Source organism: Bos grunniens, chromosome 12, assembly GCF_055505025.1.
Source record: "Bos grunniens cultivar Pamir isolate PY7600 chromosome 12, Bosgru_T2T1.0, whole genome shotgun sequence".
Classification (NCBI taxonomy): domain Eukaryota; kingdom Metazoa; phylum Chordata; class Mammalia; order Artiodactyla; family Bovidae; genus Bos; species Bos grunniens.
In genome coordinates this window covers 34,031,760-34,058,744 of record NC_141176.1, presented here as the reverse complement: position 1 = coordinate 34,058,744, position 26,985 = coordinate 34,031,760, and the positions used below count along the sequence as shown (strand labels likewise).

Here is a 26,985-nt window from a genome sequence, read left to right as displayed (position 1 = left end):
GCTGGAGAAGATACTGCTCTATAGGTAATGAATACATCTGCAGCTGTTGAGCAGAGATGTAGCCCACACGGGAGTGGCTCATGGGGTCCCTCTGAGGAGCAGCAAGGTTTTGAGTAGACGGTTAGTCTGTAGTCATCAATTCTTCATTCTTATGCCTTCTCAGTACTGAGCATGTGTCATTTAGCTTAAAATGAAGCTGAAACAGCCTTGATGATGATATAGGGAATTCTTTTTATTTTTGCAAATGTTAACCAAATATTTTAAAAATATTTGTTGAGAGCCTTGAAATAGCTTTTTTGTAATGCAAATATTTAGGTGAAACCTTGAATTAGATAGTACTTAGGACAGAGGTTACACGTGAAAATGATCTAATAATATTCTGTGGCCTTGGAATAGGTTTCTTTACCCCTCAGCAGGTGAAAGAAATATTATAAGCTCGAAACTTTATGCTTCCGATTGGCAGGAGAGGAAGTAATTTTAATGTTGAGCATTACAAATCTATTTTTGTTTTCTGCTATTTCTTTTAGTTTAAATACCATGGTGAGTTATTGTTAGGTATTTAATCTGTTTTGGCAACACTGATGGAATGACTGCTGAAGTATAAAAATCCAAAGAACATGAGTTGAACTCTAAGTTTCTGGGCAACTTCTTTTAATTGGTAATAATTACAGCTGTTAAACTGTAGCTGAACAGACTCTAAAGCTGTTTGTCAAGATACGGTGCTTTTTTTTTTTTTAAGATACAGTGATTTTGGCAATCAAATGTTTTGATCCCTGCTGTACAATTAGAACAACAGTATCAGGACCTTGAGTCCAGAAGTTCTAGTCGTTTATGCCAGACGTGTGTGATGAGGTGTTGCTGCACCAGGTACCATGAAGCAGTCTGGGAGCTCCCTCCTCCTCATTCGGTCTGCTGTCCTTGCCTATCTGCTCGTTCATTTTTTCTCCATCCTAACTATAACTTGGGACTCAGGTTTTTGCAACCTGATGCAAATTATTCTTTCAGATATACTTTAAGTATTATTGGATGACCAAGAAAACTGCTATGGTAAACACCCAACACTAAAATTCCATGCTTTGCGTATATATGTTTTTCAGTAATTAGACTGGACTTTTAAAAATTGAGATTATTGACCTATATAACATGTTAGTTTTGGGTATACAACATAATGATTTGATATTTGTATGCAGCTAACTGTACTCTTGCCTGGAAAATCCCATGGATGGAGGAGCCTGGTAGGCTGCAGTCCATGGGGTCTCTGGGAGTCGGACATGACTGAGCGACTTCACTTTCACTTTTCACTTTCATGCATTGGAGAGGGAAATGGCAAGCCACTCTAGTGTTCTTACCTGGAGAATCCCGGGAACGGGAGAGCCTGGTGGGCTGCCATCTATGGGGTCGCACAGAGTCAGACACAACTGAAGCGACTTAGCAGCAGCAGCAGCAAACAGATCACCACAGTGAATCTTACTGACATCCATCACAAAAAACTAGAAGTTTTTTCCTGGTTGTGTCACTACATGTAACAAATGAAACCTACTGCTCTCCTGGAGGAGATGAAGCAAGTTCAGGGTGGTACGCTGTGGAGGGCTACTCTCATAGAGACGGAGGACAATGGTGGTTGCCAGGAGCCTGGGGGTAGGGAGGTAGGCAGTCAGTGTTTAACGGGAACAGAGTTTCAGTTTTGCAAGAGAAAGAGTTCTGGAGGTTGGCTACACGAGGATGTGAATGTACTTAACACTTCCTGTATGCTTAAAGCACATATTTCTTAACCATTTTTACCACAGTTAAAAAAAAAAATACATGAAATTGTGTGTATCCATCATGACTCGATTTAGCCAGTAGTTTATGGGGTCAATGCTGGAATGGTAACGCAGACTCCCTCCCCATCCCATTCTCTATCCTCACTCACTAAAATTTTTTTGCTATTTTACATTTCTCCCTATAAAATACTATATAACTCATTTATTGTCTCTCCCCTACCCCAGATTGTGAGTGAAGGAGTCTTTTGGGCCTAGAAAAGAAAACAACAGTCTCAAAGGCCCTTGCTGAATCATCTAACTCTGGAGAAAACAAAACAGAACTTTAGGTCCTGCCCTGATGCTCCAGGCCAGTTGCATCTATTTGGAACTTATCACCCCCCGTTCAGAAACCTTCCACCCCCTACACCTGCCCAGAAGACTTATCACCCCCTGCCCAACTACAAATGCCATCTCAAGTAAAAAATACCCAAAACATCCCGCCTGATTAACGTTTCCCTTATTGCTTCCACAAGCCTCGCTACAAATATGGAGCCTCCCTGATCCCTCTCCGCGCTCAGCCTGGTCGTTAGGCCGACTGTCTCCCCTCCTTACCTGAATGAAGGTAACCTACGTCTGTTGAGGTTGTCTTTCCTCTTTCTGCCTCGGCCCGAACTATGCCTTACAGTGAGGGCAGACCCTTCTGCCTGTTTTGTTTTTGCTGTAGCTCTCACGTCTGGAAGGGTTCCTGGTCCACAGTAGGGGACCAGCCAGGTTCTATTGGTTTCATTGTTCTGCACGTGTCTCTCTAATTTTCCCAGCACCTTTTGTTGCAAAGACTGTCCTTTCCTCATTGGGTATTCTTGGCTCCCTTGTTGAATGTTAGTTGACTGTAAATGTCGTGATTTAATTCAGGGCTTCCTATTCTGTTTCATTGGTCAGTATTGAACTCCTTGTTAACTTTATTCTTGAGCTCACTGAACTGCATTTCTGAATTTTCCTGTAGCTCATTGAATTTCTTCCTAACAGCTGTTGTGAATTCTTTCAGTTAGATCGCAATATTCCATGTCTTTGGGTTTAGTTGCTGGAAAATTGTCACTTTCTTTTTTTGTGATGCTGTACTATCATGATTTTTCATAGTGCCTGGTGGAAAGTGCCCCTGCTGCCGCACTTGACGTCTTGGATACCTTCCTAATTTAGACTATTCTTCACTTACTTTGATTCTAATAGTTCAACAGTTTGCTAGTTAGGAGTCTTCTTGTTTTCCCGGAGGTGGTGTTACAGCACGAGTTTTTGGTTTCTCTGAGCTGACTCACCAGTAAGGTTGAGAGTGGGCACGTTAAGAATAGACACAGAGAAACAAAGGGTGGGGGCAGAGTGGGGTGAGGTGTATCTGTGCCCTTGGGTGCGCCCACACCTGGTAAGGGGATCCTTGACTGGCGGGGGGATCCCAGAGGTCAGTGGTGGTGCTCTTGCCTACTGGGACAGACAGCAGGGGACACTCTCCTCAGGGTTCTTCGTCCAGTCCACCACCTCCCGTCCCTTTCCCTCCCCTGGTCGCTGGGGCCCGTCCTCAGAGAGCAGCCGGTCCTGGCAGGACCACCTCCACCCTCCGCCGCCTCTGCCAATGGTTGTGCTCATCTGCCACCAGGTGGACAGTCTCCTCTGCCCCCGCTGGCCCCATGTCCAGTCCCCGTGCCCCTCGGCCTCTTCCGAGGTCCAGTCCACCACTCTCAGGGGCGCAGATTGGTGCATCTCTCAGTGTCCTGGGCTACTAAGCAGAGATGCTTTTTCAAAAAAAATTTTTATATTGGAGGATTATTGCTTTACAATGTTGTGTTAGATTCTGCCACGCAATAATGTGAGTCAGCCATAAGCGTACGCAGATTCCTTCCCTCTTAAGCCTCCCACCCCCCGACGCCATCCCACCCCTCTGGGTTGTCACAGAGCACCAGGTTGAGCTTCCTGTGTTATCCAGCAACTTCCCACTAGCTATCGGTTTTACACATGGAAGTGTATGGAGATCAGTGCTTCTCTCCCAATTTGTCCCACCCTCTCCTTCCCGCTCTGTGTCCACAAGTCTGTTCCCTGTGTCTGCATCTCTGTTCATGCCCTGCAAACAGATTCATCAGTACCACTTTCTAGATCCACAAATATGCATTAATAAATAACATTTGTATTTCTCTTTCTGACTTCACTCTGTATAGCAGACTCAGGGTTCATCCACCTCACTAGAACTGACTCATATCTGTTCCTTTTTATGGCTGACTAATATTCCATTGTATATTTGTGCCACATCTTTTTTATCCTTTCATCTGTTGATGGATATCTAGGTTGCTTCCGTGTCCTGGCTACTGTAAACAGTGCTGCAGTGAACATTGGGGTACAGGTGTCTTTTTGAATTATGGTTTTCTCAGAGCATATGCCTAGTAGTGAGATTGCTGGGTCATATGGTGGATTTATTACTAGTTTTGGAAAGAAATGGCTGAGGCACTATTTTCCCAGTTACGGATATCCATGGGCTTCCCAGATAGCTCAGTGGTAAAGACTTAACCTGCCAAAGATTCAATCTGCCATAGACTCAACCTGCCAATGCAGGAGACATCTCCCCAATGTGGTTTTCAATCTTTGGGTTGGGAAGATGCCCTGGAAAAGGAAATGGCAACCCACTCCTGTATTCTTTCCTGGAGAAATCCCATGGACAGAGGAGCCTGGTGGGCTACAGTCCATGGGGTTACAAAGAGTTGCATATGACCTAGCACACACATGGATGTCTGATTAGTTGTAAATAACAGAGAGAGAAAAGAGGAATGATTCGCACCACCTTGATGCTGCCTGAACTTTTTTAAAACTCTGTTTCTGCTTAATGTTAAAAGAGAATATGTTCTGTTTGCCACAGCAAAGGGGGATAATAATTTGAGAGCAGGTAGATTAACTTGGACTTCAAACCTTTGTCCTCTCTCTGCTTATATTCTTGAGCATAACTTCCCTGGTTTGCCCCCTCACCTTTCCTTTGTGAGCTTTCAATTATAAGCTTTTTTCTTTTTAAAAAATTGAAGTATAATTGACCTACAGCATTGCTAGTTTCAGAGGCATGACATAGTGCTTCGATTTTTCTGCGCATCTGAAAATGCTCATCATGATAAATCTAGTCACCGTTTGTGGCTGCACAAAGCTATTGCAGTATTATTGACTCTGTTCTCCGGGCTGTACAATTCATCCCCGAGAGTCATGCTGGAAGTTTGTAGCTTTTAATCTCTCCTACATATTTCCCTGCTCCCTCCACCTTCCTCCCCTCTGGCAACCTCATGTTTGTTCTCTGTACATATAACTGTTTCTGTTTTGTTATGTTTGTTCATTTGCTTTTTTCGATTCCACGTATAAATGAAATCACATATATTTGTCTTTCTCTTGTTTTATTTTTATTCAGTTTGACATACTTCCTGATTTTCCTTTTCATTTCTTCATTTGCCCTACAGTTGAGAAGTGTGTTTTAATTTTCAAATATTTGGAAATTTTCAAAGAGCTTCTCATTATTGATTTCTAATTGTGGTCAGAGAACATGTTTTGTATAATTTCAGCCCTTTTAAAGGAGTTGAGACTTTATAGTATAAATGTGGTTTACCTTGTTGAATGGTCCGCCATATGCTTCTGTTGGGTGGAGTATTCTGGAAGTGCCAGCTGTGTCAAGTTGCCTTATAATGATATTCAGATTGCTGCGTGGTTGCTTGTTTCAATATTGACTTCTCTTTCTCCTTGATGTATCAACTGCTGAGACATATTCAAGCCTCCAAGTATACTTGTGGCTTTGGCTGTTTCTACATATAAGTCTGTTAGTTTTCGTTCATATAGGTTTGAATAGAGGTGTAAATATTTAGTGTTAAGTCTTCTTGGTGAGTTGAGTCCTTTGTCTTTCTGAGAGATGCCTTTTACCCCAGTAAAATTGCTGTAAAATCTCCTTTTGCCTGGTGCTGTTGTAACCATGCGTTCCGGGAAACAAACTCCCTCAGAAGGACAATGCAGATAGTGGAGTGCAGTTCATTACACCGGCGGGGCCAAGGCAGAGTCTCCTCTTAGCCAAGGACCCTGACCAGTTTTTGTGAAAACCTTATATATCCCAATGACTTTCCTGGTGGCTCAGACAGTTAAGTGTCTGCCTACAATGCGGGAGACCTGGGTTAGATTCCTGGGTTGGGAAGATGCTCTGGAAAAGGAAATGGCACCCCACTCCAGTACTCTTGCTTGGAAAATCCCACGGATGGAGGAGTGTGGTAGGCTACAGTCCACGGGGTCGCAAAGAGTTGGACACGACTGAATGACTTCACTTTCACTTCACTATATAGGTACCTAAACCCACCTCCCCAAATTCCCTGAAAGGAGTCTGAACAAAGGAAAAAGAAAGATAAAATCAAAGTTAACCCGTGATTCATATGCCTTAAGCCTAGGTAGTTAACAGTGGACAATTATCAATAGGTTTGTGGTCATACCCCAATAAGCACAATAGAATGTATGACTATTCGGTTACACAGATAATTAGGGTATTCTTTTAGGTGATGGAGAGCCCTGGGGCTCTTCCTTCCGGGGGCTTGGTTTTCCAGTTGGTATATTGTTTCCATAGATACTGGGCATATAGCTCAAAGTCCACAGTCTGGCCCAAGATGGAATCCTGCTTTCAAGATAGAGCCCGTTCTGTTTCCTCCTTCAGTGCTGTTAAACTCCAGCCTCCTTTTGTTATCCTCCTTGGCATCTCTTTTCATTTATCCTATCTGTTTTATATTTAAGATGGATTTCTTATAGATTGACTATAGTTCGATCTTTTTAATTCGGTATGAAAGTTGAATAGAGTACTTGGACTATTTATAATTAACATAGTTATCAATGTGGTTGGGTTTAAATTGTCTTTGTTTTTTATTTGTCCAATCCCTTCTTTGTTCCTTACTTTCCTCTTTTATCACTTAAAAAATATTAATTGTGTATTTTAGATATTTTTTGATGGTTGTTCCAGGATTTCCTATATACATCTTTTCATTTGTCACTTATTCTGAAAGAGATGGGAATACCAGACCACCTGATCTGCCTCTTGAGAAATTTGTATGCAGGTCAGGAAGCAACAGTTAGAACTGGACATGGAACAACAGACTGGTTCCAAATAGGAAAAGGAGTACGTCAAGGCTGTATATTGTCACCCTGCTTATTTAACTTATATGCAGAGTACATCATGAGAAACGCTGGACTGGAAGAAACACAAGCTGGAATCAAGATTGCCGGGAGAAATATCAATAACTTTAGATATGCAGATGATACCACCCTTATGGCAGAAAGTGTAGAGGAACTAAAAAGCCTCTTGATGAAAGTGAAAGAGGAGAGTGAAAAAGTTGGCTTAAAGCTCAACATTCAGAAAACGAAGATCATGGCATCCGGTCCCATCACTTCATGGGAAATAGATGGGGAAACAGTGGAAACAGTGTCAGACTTTATTTTTCTGGGCTCCAAAATCACTGCAGATGGTGACTTCAGCCATGAAATTAAAAGACGCTTACTCCTTGGAAGGAAAGATATGACCAACCTAGATAGCATATTCAAAAGCAGAGACATTACTTTGCCAACAAAGGTTCGTCTAGTCAAGGCTATGGTTTTTCCTGTGGTCATGTATGGATGTGAGAGTTGGACTGTGAAGAAGGCTGAGAGCCGAAGAATTGATGCTTTTGAACTGTGGTGTTGGAGGAGACTCTTGAGAGTCCCTTGGACTGCAAGGAGATCCGACCAGTCCATTTGAAAGGAGATCAGCCCTGGGATTTCTTTGGAAGGAATGATGCTAAAGCTGAAACTCCAATACTTTGGCCACCTCATGCGAAGAGTTGACTCATTGGAAAAGACCCTGATGCTGGGAGGGATTGGGGGCAGGAGGAGAAGGGGACGACAGAGGATGAGATGGCTGGATGGCATCACCGACTCGATGGACGTGAGTCTGGATGAACTCCGGGAGTTGGTGATGGACAGGGAGGCCTGGTATGCTGCAATTCATGGGGTCGCAAATAGTCGGACACGAATGAGCAACTGAACTGAACTGAACCATCAAATAACAAAGTATTTTATGTGTAATGTAAGAACCTTAATATGGTATCTTTTATTTACTCCGCTTCTATCCTTTGCACTATTCAGTTTGTTGTTGTGAAGGAGGAAACAAAACAGGATCTGTCTTAAAAGCAGGACTCCATCTTGGGCCGGTCTGTGGACTTTGAGCTATGTGCCCAGTATCTTTGGAAATGACATACTAACTGGAAAATCAGGCCCCCGGAAGGAAGAGCCCCAGGGCTCTCCATCGCCTAAAAGAATACCCTAATTATCTGTGTAACCGAGTAGTCATGCATTCTATTATGCTTACTGGGGATGACCACAGGCCTATTGATAATTGTCCACTGTTAACTACGCGCTGTGATTCATGGGGTCGCAAAGAGTCGGACATGACTGAGCGACTGAACTGAACTGAACTGAACTGAACTACCTAGGCTTAAGGCATATGAATCAGGGGTTAACTTTGATTGTATCTTTATTTTTTCTTTTGTTCAGACTCGTTTCAGGGAGTTTGGGGAGGTGGGTTTGGGTACCTACACTTAGGGTATATAAGGTTTTCACAAAACTGGTCGGGGTCCTTGGCTAAGAGGAGACTTAGGCCACTTGGGCCCACTGGTGTAATGAACTGCACTCCACTATCTGCATTGTCCTTCGGAGGGAGTTTGTTTCCCGGAACGCGTGGCTACAGCAGTTGTTCAGTCGCTCAGTCAAGTCTGACTCTTTGCGACCCCGTGGACTACACAGCTCGCCAGTTTTCTCTGTCCTTCACCATCTCCCGGAGCTTGCTCAAACTCATGTCCATCGAGTTAATGATGCCATCCAACCATCTTGTCCTCTGTTGTCCCCTTCTCCTTCTGCTCAACCTTTCCCAGCATCAGGGGCTTTTCTAGTAAGTTGGCTCTTCTCATCAGGTGGCCAAAGTATTGGAGCTTCAGCATCAGTCCTTCTGATGAATATTCAGGATTGATTTTCTTTAGGAAATTAGTTTAGTTCCAAGTATAATTTACACAACACACTTTTATATTATCTATTAAAAATTTGTACAGAAATGTCCCACTTACCTAATGTATTTCCAGTTTTAGGCATCCCTTTGTGTGTGTGTGTGTGTGTGTGTGTGTGTGTGTGATCTAAGTTTCTATCTATGTTCTTTTCCTTCAGCCTAAAAATCTTCCTGTAACTTTTCTTATAGTTCATAAATTCTGTTGCCTTTTGCTTTTCTTAAAAAATGAAGTCTTGAGTTCTCCTTCATTTTTGAAAGACATTATTACTTGGTATAGAATTCTAAGTTAAACTCTTTGAAGATATCTTTCCATTTTCTTTTAGACTTGCATAGTTTCTGATGAGAAGTTTGAGATATTTCTTTGTTCCTCAATTTGTACTATGTTTTCTCTGGCTTATGGTAAGATGTATTTATTGTAGGCTTTGTCATCTGAATGTTGTCTGGCTTCTTTTATACTAAAAGGGGAAAGGGTAAAGTCTTGTTTCTGGGTCAGTCTCAGAGTGAATGGATGTGTTAATTTCTTCCTCCCTGCAGCCCTTCACAGGATGTTTCCTGCAAGCTAAACAAAGGTATTGTAGCTAACTGCTCAATACAGGGAGGCAGGGTTCCCAGAGATGGGCCATTGTGTGCAATTTAAACTTATAGGCAACACCCCTGTAGTGATTAACTTGTAATAGCATACCAAGGATCTTCCTTATTGCCTCAATACGCATTGTAAGACACTTACAATGGGTATCGCTATAATGGAATAGTCTTTGGTCTTTGGGTAATTCATGACTGTGCTTACCAGTCCTCTAGCCAGGAGGTTTATACCAGGAGATTCAGGTAATGACAGGGTTTGTTTTTTATTTTTTCTGTGATGCATTGTGTCACCATGATACAAATTTGAGGGCCACCTTAAACCTGGAAAATATTTTCCAGGATGAACTATGACTCCACTGTAGGAAAAGAGTTTGTCAGGTCAGATAGTGCAATATACAAGTGAACCGCTTTTGTGTGCAAGGGAAATATGGGACTTAGTTTAGAGTTGTAAGGTACAGGAGCAATATGGTCGGAAGGACTAGTAGACGCGGGATCCCCTTGTCATCTGAAACTCACCCTTGGATGGGGGAGAGGAATTCCTGTCTGGAATATAAAGTAAGTAAACAAGAGAGATTCTTGGGAGAAATGAGTCTTGACACAAAGAGAGTGATGCATGTGTTGAGGAATTCTACGCTATGCTATGCTAAGTCACTTCAGTCGTGTCCGACTCCCAGCGACCCCATGGACTGCAGCCCACCAGGCTCTTCCATCCATGGGATTTTCCAGGCAAGAGTACTGGAGTGGGGTGCCGTTGCCTTCTCCGTGAGGAATTCTGGTAGCTGATATTTAGACACTTAAGTGTTCTTATGGTGCTGTGCTTAGTCACTCAGTTGTGTCTGACTTTGTCAGGTCAGATCAGGCCCACCAGGCTCCTCTGTTCATGGGATTCTGAACATTCAGTATTCATGCAAGAATACTGGAGTGGGTTGCCATTTCCTTCTCCTCTTATGGTGTTAGAACTCTTTTATTTGACAATTACAGACATAGGGGTTCATGGAATCATTAATAAAAAAGCTCTGTGCTTGTAAAATTTGTCTTTGTTAACTCTAACACCTCTAGGGAGGGCCTATCAGTGTTTGGGGTCAGGGAGATTAAGAGATTTGTTATGAGGCCTGGAGGTAGGATTATGACGTTGGGTTAGACAGACTTGAGTTCCTTGTAACATCTGGTGTCTGGCTGTGATGAGATCATTGCATTAATAGTGTCGGCTCAGGTGGGAAGCTTTCCACAGGCTTCAGCAGCTTTGTATTTACGGTGAGGCTGCAATTTCACCCTTAGGGAGTGGGCGCTTGACAGCTGTCACCCGTAGCAACAGGATAGGAGAGAACTGAATTGGGAACCATGTTACCCTGGCTCAGATGGTAAAGAACCTGCCTGCAATGCAGAAGATCTGGGTTTGATCCCTGAGTTGGGAAGGTCCCCTGGAGAAGGGAATGGCTATTCACTCCAGTATTCTTGCCTGGAGAATTCCATGGACAGAGGAGCCTGGTGGGCTACAGTCCATGGGTTCACAAAGAGTCAGTCACAACTGAGTGACTTTCACATAAAACATAATTAAGTTTAGAGCACTGACTTTTGACTGTGAAACTATTAATATAATTTTGTTTCAAAACTGTCTTAAAGTTATTCTTAGAGGATGATGGTAAAATTCAAAACAGAATGCAAATTTGTCTTTCAAATTGAAAGTTCCTTAGGGGCTTCCCAGGTGGCTCAGTGGGTAAAGAATCTGCCTGCAATGCAGGAAACATAGGAGACGCAATTTCCATCCCTGGGTTGGGAAGATCCCTCCTGGAGGGATGGCAATGGCAACCCACTCCAGTATTCCCCAGGAGAATTCCGGGGACAGAGGAGTCTGGTGGGCTACAGTCCATGGGATTGCACAGAGTTGGACATGACTTAGCGACTGAGAATGCATGAATAGGCCAAGATGCCGGCATGTTTCCACGATAGGCATTGATATGAAACACGCATTCCTGTTGACAAGTGTGACTCACCCAGGTGTGAGCAGGGGAAGGTGTGCTGGGCCCTCTGTGTCTGCTGCCCCCTGTCTGTGGCCTCACCTGGGGTTGGAACCGATTTCTTGGTGGCCAGTGCCTGCGTGACACCAGGGTGGAATATGTGTGTGTATAGACCAAGCACTGACAGGAGACTTGGATGAGATGGGGGAGGGGCGCAGGTGTGTGTAAGAGGTGCCTTGCTTCCCCTCTGCAGGTGGGTCTGAGAGGAGCTGCTTCCGAGGAGGAGGTTTGAAGGATGGGGAGAGTTATCAGAGTGAACAAAGACCTAGGAGCTGCGTGTGTCGAACTGCAGAGAAAAAATTCAACCTGTAGGCATTGAGCTAGTTGCAGAGTTTTACTTCAGTGTGTGTATGTGTGTGTGCGTGTGCACACTCAGTCGTGTCCAACTCTTTGTGACCCCTCAGACTGTAGCCCGCCAGGTTCCTCTGTCATTGGGATTCTCCAGGCAAGAATGCTGGAGTGGGTTGCCATTTCCTCCTCCAGGGGATCCTCCTGACCCAGGGATTGAACCTGCGTCTCCTGTGTCTCCTGCACTGGCAGGCGGGTTCTTTACCACTGTGCCACCTGGGAGTTACTCTTTACCCCATTTTCTGTTTCCTCCCAGGTTGAGTATGCTTACCCTGTGATTGTTACAGGGATCGTAAGGGTTAACATAGATAAAATGCTTAGACAAGGCTCGACAGAAGATAGAGGTGCTTCTTATCATAACCTCATATCTATGCCCTCGTGACCTGACGGAGACAACAGACGTGGCTACACCGAGCTGGCAGAGGGGCTCGAGCTCCAGATGTCTGGGTCTCCTTGGCGCTGCACTGCCTTTTTAACAATTTCCCATATTTGAGACTTTCTCACTTCTCCGTCTGAGAAGAAATGTGATACACAAAATGTCACATCAGTAGGAAAGTCGTGAGGAGCCATCACACTGGGGAAGACTTATCTTTCGTACGTGATGAGCTGGCCATGAAGATGGACGAGCTGGCCTCCGTGTTGGTTTCTTCGACTCTGTGCATCATTTTTGAGGTTACGTTAAGATTGTGGATGAAAAGTACAGTGTTAGCTTTGCTTGTCACCACGGACGGGTCACGGGACCCTAACAGGCTGATTTGCATGTGACACTGGGTGGTGGCTGATGCACACGCATGTGCCATTCTCTTGAACGTGGCATCTGACTTGTAGGCATTCAGAGCACTGACGGCCTGGGAAGATGAGAAATTCCAGGAGAAACCTCATGGTGCTGTACCTCCTACCTTTTAGGAAGACTGGGGACAGAGAAGCATGGATTTTGGTTATGAGGAGTCTTTGTAGGTCGGTTTCTCACCCTCTTGTCATATTTACAACAGATGTTGGGAGTCTTGACTCAGCATTTTCTAGCTTGAAGAAGAGATGCCTCAGTAGGTTTTTAAAGGGTTGTTTGGAATCCAGAAGGATGGTGTCAGGGCCGGGCACTCAGAAGCTCGCCTCTGTGTTTGATCTTCTTGGGATAGAAAGGAGAGGATTTGGGAGAGAGGAAACATTGCACAAGAGACATCTGAATTTTTTTCCTCTGGGAAAGGTTTCCCGAGTTGGGGAGCCGAGGTGTGGGCGACACATGAGGGTAAAACTGAGAGCTGTTAGGTTTCGTTTTCTAGAATTGCCTGCCTGACAGTCGATGAGGTCTGGGAGCTGACTGGAAAGCCTCTGGCCGACCAGGGGCTGGTCCTGCACGGCTGCAGGTGAATGGCTGATGTGGGCAGCCTGGATTCAGACAGTGGCAGGAGTGGCGGTTTTGGCAGAGGGAGCCCAGGTGAGGGGCAGCCTCCTGGGGACACGAATGCTCCCTGATGGAGCCAAGCCAGACTTGTCACCAGCTGTAGCCACAGATCCCAGCAGGGGCCCGGGATATCACCCTATAGACCAGTGAAGACAGAAGGCACCCAAGGATCTGGGCTCTTCCCACGCCCACGCCCTGCCCCCTCCCCCCAACTCCCATGCCATCTGAAGGTGAGAGGACGAGGGTGAAATTCTGGCAGCCAGAACATCTTTCTTCAAGACAGTTAACACCACTTACATGAATTTTTAAAATTATAAAATTGGACTAAGTTCCAAACAGAACCGGATATTGCCTTTTCTCCCCCAGCTCCCTTTTGGGTGGTACCTTAGGGTCCAGTTTGCAACTCCTTGAATTCAATCTACATTTTTCTCTGTCCACTTAATACAGGATTGTTGTGGCCACATTCTCTTTGTTCGTTGGACACATTTATTGAGCGCCTTCTGTGTCCCTTCACTGGGGACATGGAGGCGACTGACATGAGCAGGGCCCCTGCTCGTGGAGCTTACAGCTAATGCTGGAAGTCGGAGGATGAGCAAACCAGTTTCCTAGGTGCAGTGAAGGCAAGGACGCAGCATCAGGGAAGAACCAAGCTTGCGGTGAAGACGGCGGTCGTCAGGGGCTGTGACGGGAGGGTGTCAGCAAAGCCAAGCCTAGAGGAGCAGACCGGGTGGGAGGAAAGGCAGGGGACAGTGCCCTGGGGGACAGAGCTGAGGAGGGGAGAAGGCTGCTTTGAGGGGAGGGGAGCTCCAAGACCAAGGGAGAGATGGGTCACCAGGGTGCTGGAGAACATGTGCAGCGAGCCTGTGTGCCTTGGGCCAAGGTCTTGTGAACCTCAAAACACTTGTGTGTGTGTGTGTGTGTGTGTGTGTGTGTGTCTCGCATGTTTAGTTGCTCAGTCATGTCCAGCTCGTAGCGAATCCTTGGACTGTAGCCCGCCAGGCTTCTCTCCTCTGGGACTCTCCAGGCAAGAATACCGGAGTAAGTAGGCATTTCCTCCTCCAGGGGATCTTCCCCATCCAGAGATCAAACCTCTATCTCCTGCACTGGCAGGCAGATTCTCTACCACTTAGCCACCAGGGGAGCCTGCAACACCTAGAATAGGCAAACTACAAGTTCAAACTGGCCCTCTCCGAGGATTAACTGAGCAGAGACTGTGTTCACGCATGTTGAATCGGTGGTGGGGTTTAAAGTCTGTCTGCAATTCCAGACCAGTTTTGAGGCCCCAGGAGTGATGGAGAATGTCCATGCCAGCAAAAGGGGGGACTTGCTTCAGAAAACTCACTGGGCTTGTATTTTAAGTCTCAATCAATCCAGTCCATGTTGAAAAAAAACCTCTGAATTGAATATTTGAAGCATAGTTTTTCTTCGTTTTTAGTTATTAAATGTATTTCCTTAAAAGTATAGTTTTTTTTTCACTTTTACTTAACCACTTTATTATAGTCTTTGTTGTTATTTCTAAACTTTATATTTTTAATTATGTATTGGGGTATCGCTGAGTCACAAGGTTGTAATAGTTTCCGGTGGACAGCAAAGCAACTCAGCCATATAAATACATATATCCCTTTTCCCTCCCATCCAGGCTGCCACATAACATTGAACAGAATGCCATGAAAAGCATACTTGTTTTAATTTACATGACGGATTTTAATGTGTCTGTCTCCCTGGGTAGCTCAGACAGTAAAGAATCTGCCTACAGAGCAGGAGACCTGGGTTCGATCCCTGAGTCAGGAAGATCCCCTGGAGGAGGGCATGGCAACCCACTCCTGTATTCTCACCTGGAGAATCCCATGGAGAGAGGAGCCTGGCAGGCTATACAGCCCATGGGGTCACAAAGAACTGGACACGGCTGAGCGGCTAAGCACACAAGGTATAAAACGGGCTTCAAGGAACAGCCCAGTCTGTGTAGCTGTGCTTACTGGACGCTAGGCTTTGGGTGACCGTGGCTCACCTTTCACCCACCAGCTGGAGCCGGTCAGGCTGTGAATTAAGCATCACTGGCTTGTGTCTCTGCTCATGTGATACCATTCCTGGAAGGCTCTGCACTCTGTCTGCACAACCAGATCATAGCCATTCTTAGTAGCTGAGTGCAAACTCTTCCTTAATGAATTGTTCTGGTTTTTTGGCTCGCATGTCACGTTTGTCTTCTGAATTCCCAGGTTATTGGTTCTTTCTGTTGCCTCTGTTAAATGTAAGTCTCTGCCTAAGGCTGTGTGCCTTTCCCTTTCTTACCACCGGGCAACATGCCTCTGTCTGGGAGATGCCCCATGACTCTGGGTGAAATGGTGGCCCACAACCTCTTAAATCGTAAATAGTCCATGGCTCGTACTTTCCTCCCCATCTTTTCTTTCCCTGAAAAGAGAAACTAATAGGCATTTGCAGCCATGAGAGACCCTGACCTGTTGGTGTATTTCCTCTGAAATCTTGGGTGGAAGTGGATCACAGATGCTGTGTTTGGGGAGATGTGGTTTGCACAAGATGGGGTCTAGAAAAGACCTCTGAAGTGTGTCTGTCAAGGTGAGAAGGGGCACATTTTCCATTTGTGCAGTGTTTTCATTATGTTGATTTTATTAGGAGAGCTAACAGCCCCAGTGCCTCCTTGCCTACCAGACTGCTCTGTGTCTGTCTTGAAGGTTTAGAAACATCTTTGTTAATGTGGGTAGATGCTGGAGTTGAACTTGAAACTCCTTGGGAAGAAGAGTGTGTATGTGTGTGTGTGTGTGTTTGTGTGCATGCACACATTCATATACCTCGTACTGCATAGCTCTGTGATGACTGCAGTCTTTTCTTGGAAATCTTTCTGGAGGCAAAACCCCCATCTTTACATATTTTACAGGTACATAAAAATTAGGAAAATGACATAACCAACTTAAAAAAATTTTTTTAAAATATTTTAATAGATACAAAAATAGCAGAATGTTTTATTGAAATGTAGTTGATTTACAGTGTTGTATTAATTTATGTTCTACAAAGTGTTTCAGTTATATAAACATATATTTTCATATTCTTTTCCATTATGGTTTATCACAGATATTGATATCCTGTGTTGTACATTAAGGGCTTCCCTTGTGGCTCACCTGGTAAAGCATCCACCTGCAATTTGGGAGACCTGGGTTTGACCCCTGGGTTGGGAAGATCCCCTGGAGAAGGGAAAGGCTACCCACTCCAGTATTCTGGCCTGGAGAATTCCATGCAGAGTCGGACACGACTGAGCAAGGACCTTGTTTATCCAGCCAACTTTTAACTCATGCAGCCAAAGCCCAAGCACCTGTGTTGCCAGGAACTTGATGTCCTGTCTTTTTGATAAAGGAGAAATTTAATCTAACTTTCCTTGAGATGGGGGTTGGGATATAGTCAGTTTAACTGTGAAAGGACTTGGTTTATATGAGTCAGCAAAATCTGGTCTGAAGAGGGGCTAGAATGGTTCATGCATTTTTTAAACTTTGTTGTTTAAAAAAAGGGATTGAGGCCACATGTAGCCCCTTTTGCAGAAGTTTGCCAGCCCTTTATTTGTGTATTGTTTCGTGGCTGAAGAAACCAGGGCTCAGGGGTGCTGAGCCCATGGGGCAGGCAGGCCCAGTGGAGGGAGAATTGGGTCCAAGTGTCTGCAGGTCTGGCTTTTAACCGTGCTTTCATTGGACCTGCCTAATACATTTCTGTGATTGGTGAAGTTTCCCTTTTGACTCTGTCATCCTAGAATTCAGAGTGGTGTCTGCAATGAGATTCAAACACTAACTGCCAGGAGTTGGTCAAGCTGTACAGGTTAGGGACACAATTCTTTATGTCTGTCCTCAGTCAGACAGCTGCAAGGTCTGGGGTCCCTAGAGCACCTGCACTTATGAGAAACGGCTACAAATTCAGGGTTCCCATTGACCTTGTGGTTTCAATAATAAACTAGAACAACTCAGAGCACTCAGGAAAGAGTGTTACTGGTTGTTCAGTCATTGAGTCAAGTTCAACTCTTTGTGATCCCATGGACTACAGCATGCCAGGCTTCCCTGTCCTTCACTATCTCTTGGCTGCTAAGTCTGCTAAGTCGCTCCAGTCGTGTCTGACTCTGTGAGACCCCTGAGACGGCAGCCCACCAGACTCCCCCATCCCTGGGATTCTCCAGGCAAGAACACTGGAGTGGGTTGCCATTTCCTTCTCCAATGCATGAAAGTGAAAAGTGAAAGTGAAGTCGCTCAGTTGTGTCCGACTCCTAGCGACCCCATGGACTGCAGCCTACCAGGCTCCTCCATCCATGGGATTTTCCAGGCAGTGGGGTGGGGTGCCATTGCCTTCTCCGCACTATCTCTTGGAGTTTGCTTAAATTCATGTCCATTGAGTCGGTGATGCCATCCAACCATCTCATTCTCTGTCACCCCCTTCTCCTTTTGTCTTCAATCTTTCCCAGCATTAGGGTCTTTTCCAATGAGTCAGCTCTTTGCCGACCTATATACAGGAGTCCCATAAAAATATGGGAGACCCAGGTGACCAAAGTATTGGAGCTTCAGCTTCAGCATCAGTCCTTCCAATGAGTATTCAGGGTTGACTTCCTTTAGGATTGACTGGTTTGATCTCCTTATGATTATAGTTTTATCAGACAGGGTACACATCAGGACTAGCCTAAAGAGACAGGGTGAGGCTTGGGAGGTTCCCTGTGGGAAGCTTTCTCCAGACACATCACCTGAGCTTTGGTGTTTGTAGTTTTATTGGGGTTTCATGAAGAAAGAAACTGGAATTCTCCAGACAAGAATACTGGAGTGGGTTGCCATTTCCTTCTTCAGGGGCTCCTCCAGACCTAGAGATTGAACCCAGGTCTCCTGCACTGCAGGGAGATTCTTTACCACTGAGCCAGGGAACCCTATTCATTACACAGGTATTTTTAATTGGCCACATGACTGAACTTTCATTAGAGATAACTTTCTACCTGAGAAACTGCCCTGCATAACAGGGTGCAGGGCAACTTTTGTTTTCCAAACACGTCCTCTGCCTCCCGTGAAAGGTCTTCCTTCGTATCCTGACACCCTCCTGCCCCCTTAGCTCAGGATGTTACATAAGCTGCAATTTCCTGGCTGCTTTTGGGGCCTCATATTTTTATGGGACTCCTGTACATAGGTCTCCAGCCCTCATGTCTCCCCCCTGCACTCCCATTCAGGAGGTCAGGTTGATGTCAACTGGCTGAATCCCCAGCCCTCCAATCACACGGTGTCCCTGGCAGGTCAGCCCCCATCCTAAGACTTTCCAGGGTCCACAGGAGTCACCCCATTGGCATAAACTCAGATGTGCTCAGAAGGTTCCAACATGAACAACAGATACTCCTATCACTTGGGAGATTCCAGGGGGCCAGAGGCTCTCACCTGGGAAGCCAGGACTAAGACCAGTTGAATTCTTCAGTCTGTGACAGTGGCCTAGGCTTGACACTTCCCACGGAGCTGGGGGCAGTGCTGCCAAAAGGCTTATCACTTTAACAGGCTTCTGACTTAGGAAGGCAAGAGTTTTTCCAAGTTTTCCTTCTGTGTGATAGTAAAACTTTGCACATGAAAAGGCAGAAAAATGTTCCTTCTGTCCTTGGAGGTTCTCCAGTTGATCTAATAATCAAATTGACATAAGACAGATTAACAGAAAAACAAATCATCTCCCTGGGTCCCACGTCAAAGTTCCCAGGAGACAGACTCTTACTGGGTCAACTCGGACCACATAACCGCATAGCGCTTTGTGTATCCAGTTGATAGGAGGACAGGGGTAGAGCCGTGAACTAGAGAGAGCCCCTGCCCTCATGGCCTTGGCAGTCCACTGTCCAGTCTGGCTTCCTTTGGGCTCATTTGAGTCTGTTCTTTCCTTTTACTTTGGCTTCTTTCTCAGTAGATGTTTCCTGAGTTCCTGCTGACACCAGGCTTATGTACATGGGGGAGTTGTAAACATACACTTTGATTTTATATGGTGGTATTTTCCTAGCGCATTAACTCAGAATTCATCTCATGAGTCTGAATTTGAAACCTTGGTCATAATGTGCTTTGCTATATATGGTACAGCATTCTCCTTAGGCAAGACATTTTCAACAAATCATGTTAGTTATTTTCAAAATATTAATGTCTTTCTCCAAAGCAGGATTGGGTCACGATGCAGCCCCTGAGCTAGAAGGTTATCTGAGTCCTGGAGGTGGGATGAGGAGGTAGGGATAGTATTTCTACTTAAAATTCCAGATTTGGCCCCGTGGTTGTATAGAAAGGTGAGCTGGCCTGATAGATGACACGTACTTGGGAAATCATTCACTTCATGTTGTTTCCACCAATTGTGTCAGTAATTTTTCACCCCAATATTTATGATCCAACATTGAAATACTTATTAGGGAAAACATGTTTCCATTCTTATTTCTATCAGGGATTTTTTTTTTTTTTTTTTGGCCTCAGTCTTCTCTTCACACCTCAGTTATCCAATATTTCTTCTTCTTTCTGGTCCACACATTTTGTCCAAAAGAAGTCACGCAGAATTTTCTTTTGAGATGTTTCTCATGTCCATTGTTTTCCCCTTCTCCATGTAATAGATGCTTTTATCATTTTTCTTCTAGATGGTTGGGCTTCCCCAGTAGCTCAGCTGGTAAAGAATCTGCCCACAATACAGGAGACCCTGGTTCAATTCCTGCATCGGGAAGATCTGCTGGAGAAGGGACAGGCTACCCACTCCAGTATTCTTGGGCTTCCCTGGTGGCTCAGCTGGTAAAGCATCTGCCTGCAATGCGGGAGACCTGGGTTTGATCCCTGGCTTGGGAAGATCCCCTGGAGAAGGGAAAGGCTACCCACTCCAGTATTCTGGCCTGGAGAATTCCACGGACTGTGTAGTCCAGGGAGTCACAAAGAGTCGGACACGACTGAGCGCCTTTCACTTTCACTCGTAGATGGTGGAGTTCATTTTCTGCCTCGTCTCTTCCTGTGCTTGTCTTGTGAGTCACTGCTGGGTACGCTTGTCTCCTGCTTAGAAACCTTCTGTGGTTCATCTGACCTTCAGGATGAAGTTCAGATTTCTTCCCCTGTCATTAAAATCATCCACAGTCTGGCCACTGACTATTTTTCTGAGTTTCCTTTCTATTATTTCCCAGTTTGAACGCTCAGCACTGGTTTTTATCATTCTCAGTTGCCCCCCCCCAATGTGTTCTGTCTACGGGGCCTCTGTCTGAGGTCTTCTTGTCCACACCCAGATTGTCCTCCTTTTTCCTACTATAAACCTGAACCACAGGTTAAGACTCTGAGACCTGCCCTCACACTGTTCTGACCAGCTCTCCACCCTTGGCACAAAGTGGCCGCTGACCTCTGACCCCGCTGGCACCTTCAGGTCCCCTCTTAGTCACTTGGTCCTAGTCACTGGTAACCAGGGTTATGCTGGTTAACACTTTTGAGAGCAGGAGCCAGCTTTTTTGTTTTTGTGTTCTCTCCTGCATCTCACCATGGATTTTCAACCATGGCTACCCATTCATATCACTTTAAGAAGCTTTAAAAACAAGAGGCACAATTGGTGTGGGTTGGACCCAGGAACTGGCTAATTGTGAGAGCTTTCTTGGTGATCATGTGCAGCCAGAGTTGAAAGCCAATGAATGAAGACCACCTGGAGCTGAGCTGCTCTGCCCACAGTAGGGTGCGGGGTTTGTGCCCTTGATGCCCATCACCGTGTCCCTGCCTGGAGAATTGAAAGTGACCCTTTACATGACTTACTCAACCAGCAAATACAAGTGCCCATTATGTATCAGGCACTGTTCTGGGTGCCAGGTCCCTGTACTGGACAAAACACACCTCTGCTGCCCTGGAGCTTCTGCTCTTGGCCTTGGGGAGACAGACCATAAATAAATAATGTCAGGTAATGATGATACCGGCTGTGGAAGAGAACAAAGTGGGGTGAGTGGGCAGAGAGGAAAGCAGCACTTTTGTATAGGCTGGTTTCAAAAATATCCTGTGTCGGCCTTAACTCAGCAAAAGATTTAAAACCAGCCTCCTCCGAGGTCCACCCGGTCTTGAAGGTCCTGCTGCTCTCTGCTGCCCCCTGTGGACAAGCAGGCGGCAGAGCAGAGGGACGCCAGAGAATGAGGGCTAGAGGGGGTGATCTGAGAATGGGGGGTCCTACACCCAGCTTGTGACTAGGTACCTGGTTGTGAGCACGTCCCATGACAGCATGTCAACTCTCAATAGCCAGTGAGAGTTACACGGGGGTGTCCCCATCTTAGGATGCAGATCATAACAGGATTCTAATCACTTAAAAAGGTGATAAATTTACATGGCTCAAACTGTCTACTTCAAAACGTTTCTGAGCATGAAGTGGCTGTGTCTGGAGTGGATACCTGTTACCTAAGTTCTGCGACACCTGTTTCCTTTATAGGTGGGACATGCGGCAGGTACTTGAGCAGTTGGGATTTAAGGAAATGGAGAGAGGCCTCCGTCACCTGCAGGGCACTTATTTTTCTGTGAGCCTGGACTTTAGGGCCTCCTCCCTGAAGTCTCAAGCTGGGTTGCCCTGTCTAGGGAGGGAGTCTGCCATGTGGTTGCAGGTGTGTGTGTGTGTTTGCGGGGGCGTGGTGAGCCCGAGGAAGTGGTTTCGGTAATGGTTATGTCATCATTCCCCTTGCTGACCCCTCCTCAAGTGAAGGTGAGTGGGGAGTTTTAGCCCAAGAGAGGGTCAGCTGTATGGCTGAAATCGCGTCCTAAGGAGACAGACGGGCTTGGGTCTTAACCACAGAGACTCGGGATGCAGGCTCGGGGTGCAGGCTCGCATGTACCCGTGAGCTGGGATGGGCAGTGCTCTGCGGTCTGGTGGCCAGGGGCATCTGCTGGTCTGTGCAGGCTAAGCCGGGGGGTAGGGGGCGGGCAGGGCTCTACTTCGAGGTTTGGGAATTTCATCTTGGAGCACCGAGGTGTCTTCCTCAGCCCCTTCTCCTGGGGCCGAGTGCAGGGCACACCCCCTTGCAGTCCTCTCGCGCTTCCCAAGCACAAAGGAGCCAGAAAGCCTAGCTCCAGAATTCGGTCTCTGGGCCTGGAGGGGGAGCTCGCCCGGGGGAGGAGAGGCTCTGGTCTCTGCTCCACACATCCCCGCAGTCCACGGGGGCCCTGCCCCCAGCCGTGCGCCCTACACCATCCCCGCGGAGCCTGCGGGTCTGGCGCAGGGGCTGCAGGTTTGGGGAGGGGATGGAAGGAGGAGGGAAGGGGGAGGGAGGGGGGGGAGGGACGAGTGGGGGCGGGGCCGAGGTTCCCACCCGCGGAGAGGCTCCTCCGCCTGGGGACCAGCGGGCGGGGCGGGGCTGGCGCCCGTCTCCAGGGCAGCAGAGGGACTGGGTGGCGCGACGCCCGGAGCATCCTTCCAGCTAGTCCCCGCCCGCCGGTGCTGCCGCCGCTACCCTGCGTGACTTCTTTGTGTTTTGCGTTCTGCCCGCGCCTCTTCTCCGCAGGACCTGTCCGTCCTCCCCCGGGCTACAAGAAAGCAGACGATGAGATGTCCCGGGCCACGTCTGTTGGAGACCAGCTGGACGCACCAGCCCGCACCATTTACCTCAACCAACCGCATCTCAACAAATTCTGTGACAACCAGATCAGGTAGGAGAGGGCGGCCCAGTCGGAGCAATTAATTAATTCCCAGATAGGAGGGGGCTTGGCTTCCTCTGAGACCTCCGCAGGAGCCAAGCCAGCCCCCACCAGTGTCCCTGCGGCCGCCAGCCCCGTCCCCGCCCCTCCCCACTCAAGCCCGGCAGTCTGTACCCGCGTTTCCCACTGGGGTGTGGGAATATACCTTTCATCCTTCTGTCCTTTGCATTGGTTCTGTGTGCAGGCTGTCTGTGAGCCTGGAGGATGCTTGTAGGCTTCTGTCCTGGCGAAAATAAGCTTTCTTCTCTCTCTTCATCCCTGAGTGCCCTCCCAAGAACTCCCCCATCCCGTTTTAAGCCAATTTTTTTAAAAGACAATTTAAGCCTGTTTTAAGCTCTCCTTAGCAATTTGCCGACTGTAATGTGGCAGAGTGCTTTATAATGGATCCTTCCCATCACAAGAACTTGCATTCAGCTCTCAATGCCCAGGGCATTTGTTAAGAAGGCTTTCTTTGCTGGGAAACTTTGCCTAGAGTTAGCGGGAAGACGGATGGACACTAAGGTTTAGATGTCCGCTCTTTGCCGGCTGCTCTGTTGGATGCTTTAGTTACACTAGCTTTATGAAACCTCATCACCTCTTGAAGAAGGCAGTCTTACCTTCACGTGAGGAAACTGACATAGGAAGATAGATGTTAAAGGACTTGTGGCCATTTAGCTACCAAGTGGCAGAGCTGGACATAGAACCCAGCCTGTCTGGCTGCTGAGCTCAAAGTGTTTGTGCTGTGCAAAGCTAAATCTTTTAGGCACGGAAGTTGGCATGTTTGCAAGTTTCATTAAACTTTCAGGCTTCGACAACTTTATCCCTGAGAGGGACTTCAGAGGATGTGGTTCTGTGAGTGGCTCCAAAGTGCGTGCTCAGGTGCAGAGAAGGGAGGCCATGGGTCAGGTTTGCCAGGACTGTGTGTGTGTGTAACTGAATTCCAGGCCAGGGCTCTCTCCTGAAAGCTGGGGCTAAAACTTTGTTGTGTGTTGTGTCACTCTGAAGCCTTAGCACTTGGACTTAGCCTGAGATCTTTATTCAGAAAGGCCTAGCTGTTGGGCGTTATTGTAGTTTCATAGGGTTGGGGGTAAAATAATGGTGCATATATTGTGCAGAAGTGACACTTATTAAAAGTGTTAGATTATCCTGACTTTATTTTCGGTTTTAAGAATGGCCATTGGGGCCTATATTTTACTTAAATGTGTAGCTTGGAAGAACAACTGAGGCCAAAATTCAAGGATGAGGGGGTTTGGTTTAAGATGCAGAGCAGCACACATGAGTTACTGCTTCACCCACTACGATAGTGCTAATCAAAAAGACAGTAGCAAGTGCGGGTGAGAACGGGAAGAAATGGGACCCCTCCTACATTGCTGGCGGGAATGAAAAGTGGTGCGGCTGCTTTGAAAAACAGTTGGGCAGTCTCTTAAAAGGTTAAATGTAGAGTTACACATGATCCAGCTATTCGAGGTGTATATACCCAAGAGAAAGGACATCACACATCCACACAAAACTGGGTGCAGATGTTCATAGCAGATTCATCAGAGTGGCCCAAAGGGGAGACAACCCAGGTGTCTGTCAAGTGACAAATGAATAAATAGAACGTGGTATGTCCATATAGTGGAATGTCATTTGGCCACAAAGAGGAATGTAGTACTAAAGCATGGATTAACCTTGAACACATTGTGCTAAGAGAAAAGCCATAACAGATCTCATGTATGATTGCATTTATATGAAGCATCCAGAAGAGGCAAATCCATTGGGACAAAAGATAGACTAGTGGTTTCTAGGGTGGAGGACGAGGTTGGGAAAAGAGGAGAGACCGTAATATACGTGGGGTTTCATTGTGGGGTGATGGATCCACAACTCTGTGAAACACACCTACACCATCCAGAATCCTGCATTGACAGCATAGTTCCATTTCCTCAGGCTTTGTCTGTGTTTCTAACTTTAAGATGTTTTCAAGTAGTGTTTTTGCCTTGTTGTTGTTCAGTTGCTAAGTCACATCTGGCTCTTCGCGACCCCTTGGACTGCAACACACCAGGCTCCCCTGTCCTTCACTGGGGATTCATGTCCATGGAGTCGGTGATGCCATCCACCCATCTCATTCTCTGTCATCCCCTTCTCCTTTTGCCTTTGACCTCTCCCAGCATCAGGGTCTTTTCCAATGAGTCAGCTCTTCGAATCAAGTGGCCAAAGTATTGGAGCTTCAGCTTCAGCAACAGTGAATATTCAGGGTTGATTTCCTTTAGGATTGATTGGTTTGATCTTGTAGTCCAAGGAACTCTCAAGAGTCTTTTGATTACTTCCTATTAATTTTCTTAATTTCAGTATTCATTTGTGGCTACTTAAAGCTGGGAGAAAGAAATAGGGGTCTTTGTTTTTTGTCTAAATTCTCTAGTTCCCATGGAAGGTGAAGATTTTTTAAAGTCTAGGTAATGGGGTCTCACAACCTGTTCTTTAATTGACTCACATTGACATTTTAAAAAATTTTATGTATTTATTTTTTATTGAAGTATCATTGGTTTGCAATGTTAGTTTCAGGTGTACAGCAAAGCAATCAGTTCTACACACAGCTCTCTGTATACATGTATATGTATAAATCCTTTTCCAGATTTTTTTCCATCATAGATTATTATAAGATATTGAGTATAGTTCCCTATGCTATACAGTAGGTCCTTGTTAGATCTATCTATCTCTCTATATATAGTTGGGTGTATATGTTAATCCAAAACTCCTAATTTATCCCTCCTCCCATCTTTCCCTTTTGGTGACCATAAGTTTGTTGCGTGTGTCTGAAGACTCACTGACTTTTGAGACTGATTTTTATATCAGAGATTTCCAGTGGCTGTTTGTTATACAGTTTCATTTGTACCTTTTTGGAGTGGGGGAGGGCTAAATGGGAGTATACCATAGGTGGGCTAGGAATAAAGTAGGTAGACACAACCATTCCTTATTATGTGAGTGTACAATTGAATTAGTTAAATACTCTTACAGTTCATACAGTTTCTCAGTTCATGGCTTATGCTGTGAGCATCGGTTTCAGAATACATGGAATAGGCTTTTGGAAATTAAGGGGTGTTGCCTGCTGTCCTAGAATATGGTCTTCCAATTTTTACTTTATCTTGACTGTATTTAATTAGGAATTACTAATGGTAATATGACTCATTGTTCATTAAAGAATTGATTTTAAAGCTTCTTGACATTATGGTGTAAGGATTTTATAAAATGTTGAGCAACACTGTTTCAGCACTGGACCATTCATTTTATAAAATACTGATTAAAAAAAAATAAGGCTTCTTATCTTGGTCATGAATGTTTGCTGAAAGTTGATAAAGCTACTGAAAGGGATATTTTCATTAAAGGGAGTTGATATAGGATTTCTTTTTCTTAATAGCTTTTCCTTGAGAAAACACTGATGGATTTTCTTGCTGGGTCAGAGAGTGTCATCCCAGGTGGTCGGCATCTAAATGGAGGCTTTTGAGAAGAAGGACCACGTGATCGGTGGAGGCGGGTGTTGGGGTTGTCTGGCATATTTGACACTCTGCCCTTCCAAAGGCTGGCCTTCCTGGGGCCCCAGCTCTCACTTATCTTCCCCCATCCCAGGGCCTCCCTGGAAGGAACCTGGTGATGGTGACAGTTGCTCTCTTGACTACCTTCTTGGGCAGCTGGTGTTTTGACTTCACTAGAGGGACTGGAGTTTGCCAGGAAGGGATATGGTGGTTGGGTGTTTGGGGAGGTTGGTGAGGGCAGGATGGTACCATTAGAGCAGGGATGGATGGTCTGGGGTTAGCGTTTGGACTGGTGTGTCTGTCCAAGGAAGAGGTGCCACCAGGCTAGTGGGAGTGAGAAGGCCACTGCCTGGGTTGACTGTGGCCTTGACAGCCCCAGGGGAATGCCAGTTGTGGTGACTCAAATTCCAAGCTGTTTCCTGAAATTCTGGGAGGGTCTATGCTATGTAAACAGATGTCTCTCTAAATCTTGTTCTTGACACTTGACACCAGCATTTAATTTGACCTGAAGCTGTGGTAGGATGAAGTTTTCCATTACTGAAGCCAGTGAATTTAGATTATCATAATTATGGAGACACATAACATGGTCTTTTCTTGTGTGTGTGCTAAGTCATTTCAGACAGTCCAACTCTTTCTGACCCCATAGACTGTAGCCCACCAGGTTCCTTTGT

General features: G+C 45.9%; 1 protein-coding gene across 2 annotated transcripts in view; it reads left to right on the top strand.

Moving 5' to 3' along the window:
* ATP8A2 (ATPase phospholipid transporting 8A2) overlaps positions 1 to 26,985 on the top strand; it is a 492,224-nt gene that overhangs the window by 42,131 nt on the left and 423,108 nt on the right. For both annotated transcript variants that reach the window (XM_086329703.1, XM_086329702.1), the window contains exon 2: positions 22,634 to 22,778. In XM_086329703.1, the coding sequence (XP_086185829.1) occupies positions 22,634 to 22,778 (145 nt within the window). The remainder of the gene's footprint in view (positions 1 to 22,633; positions 22,779 to 26,985) is intronic.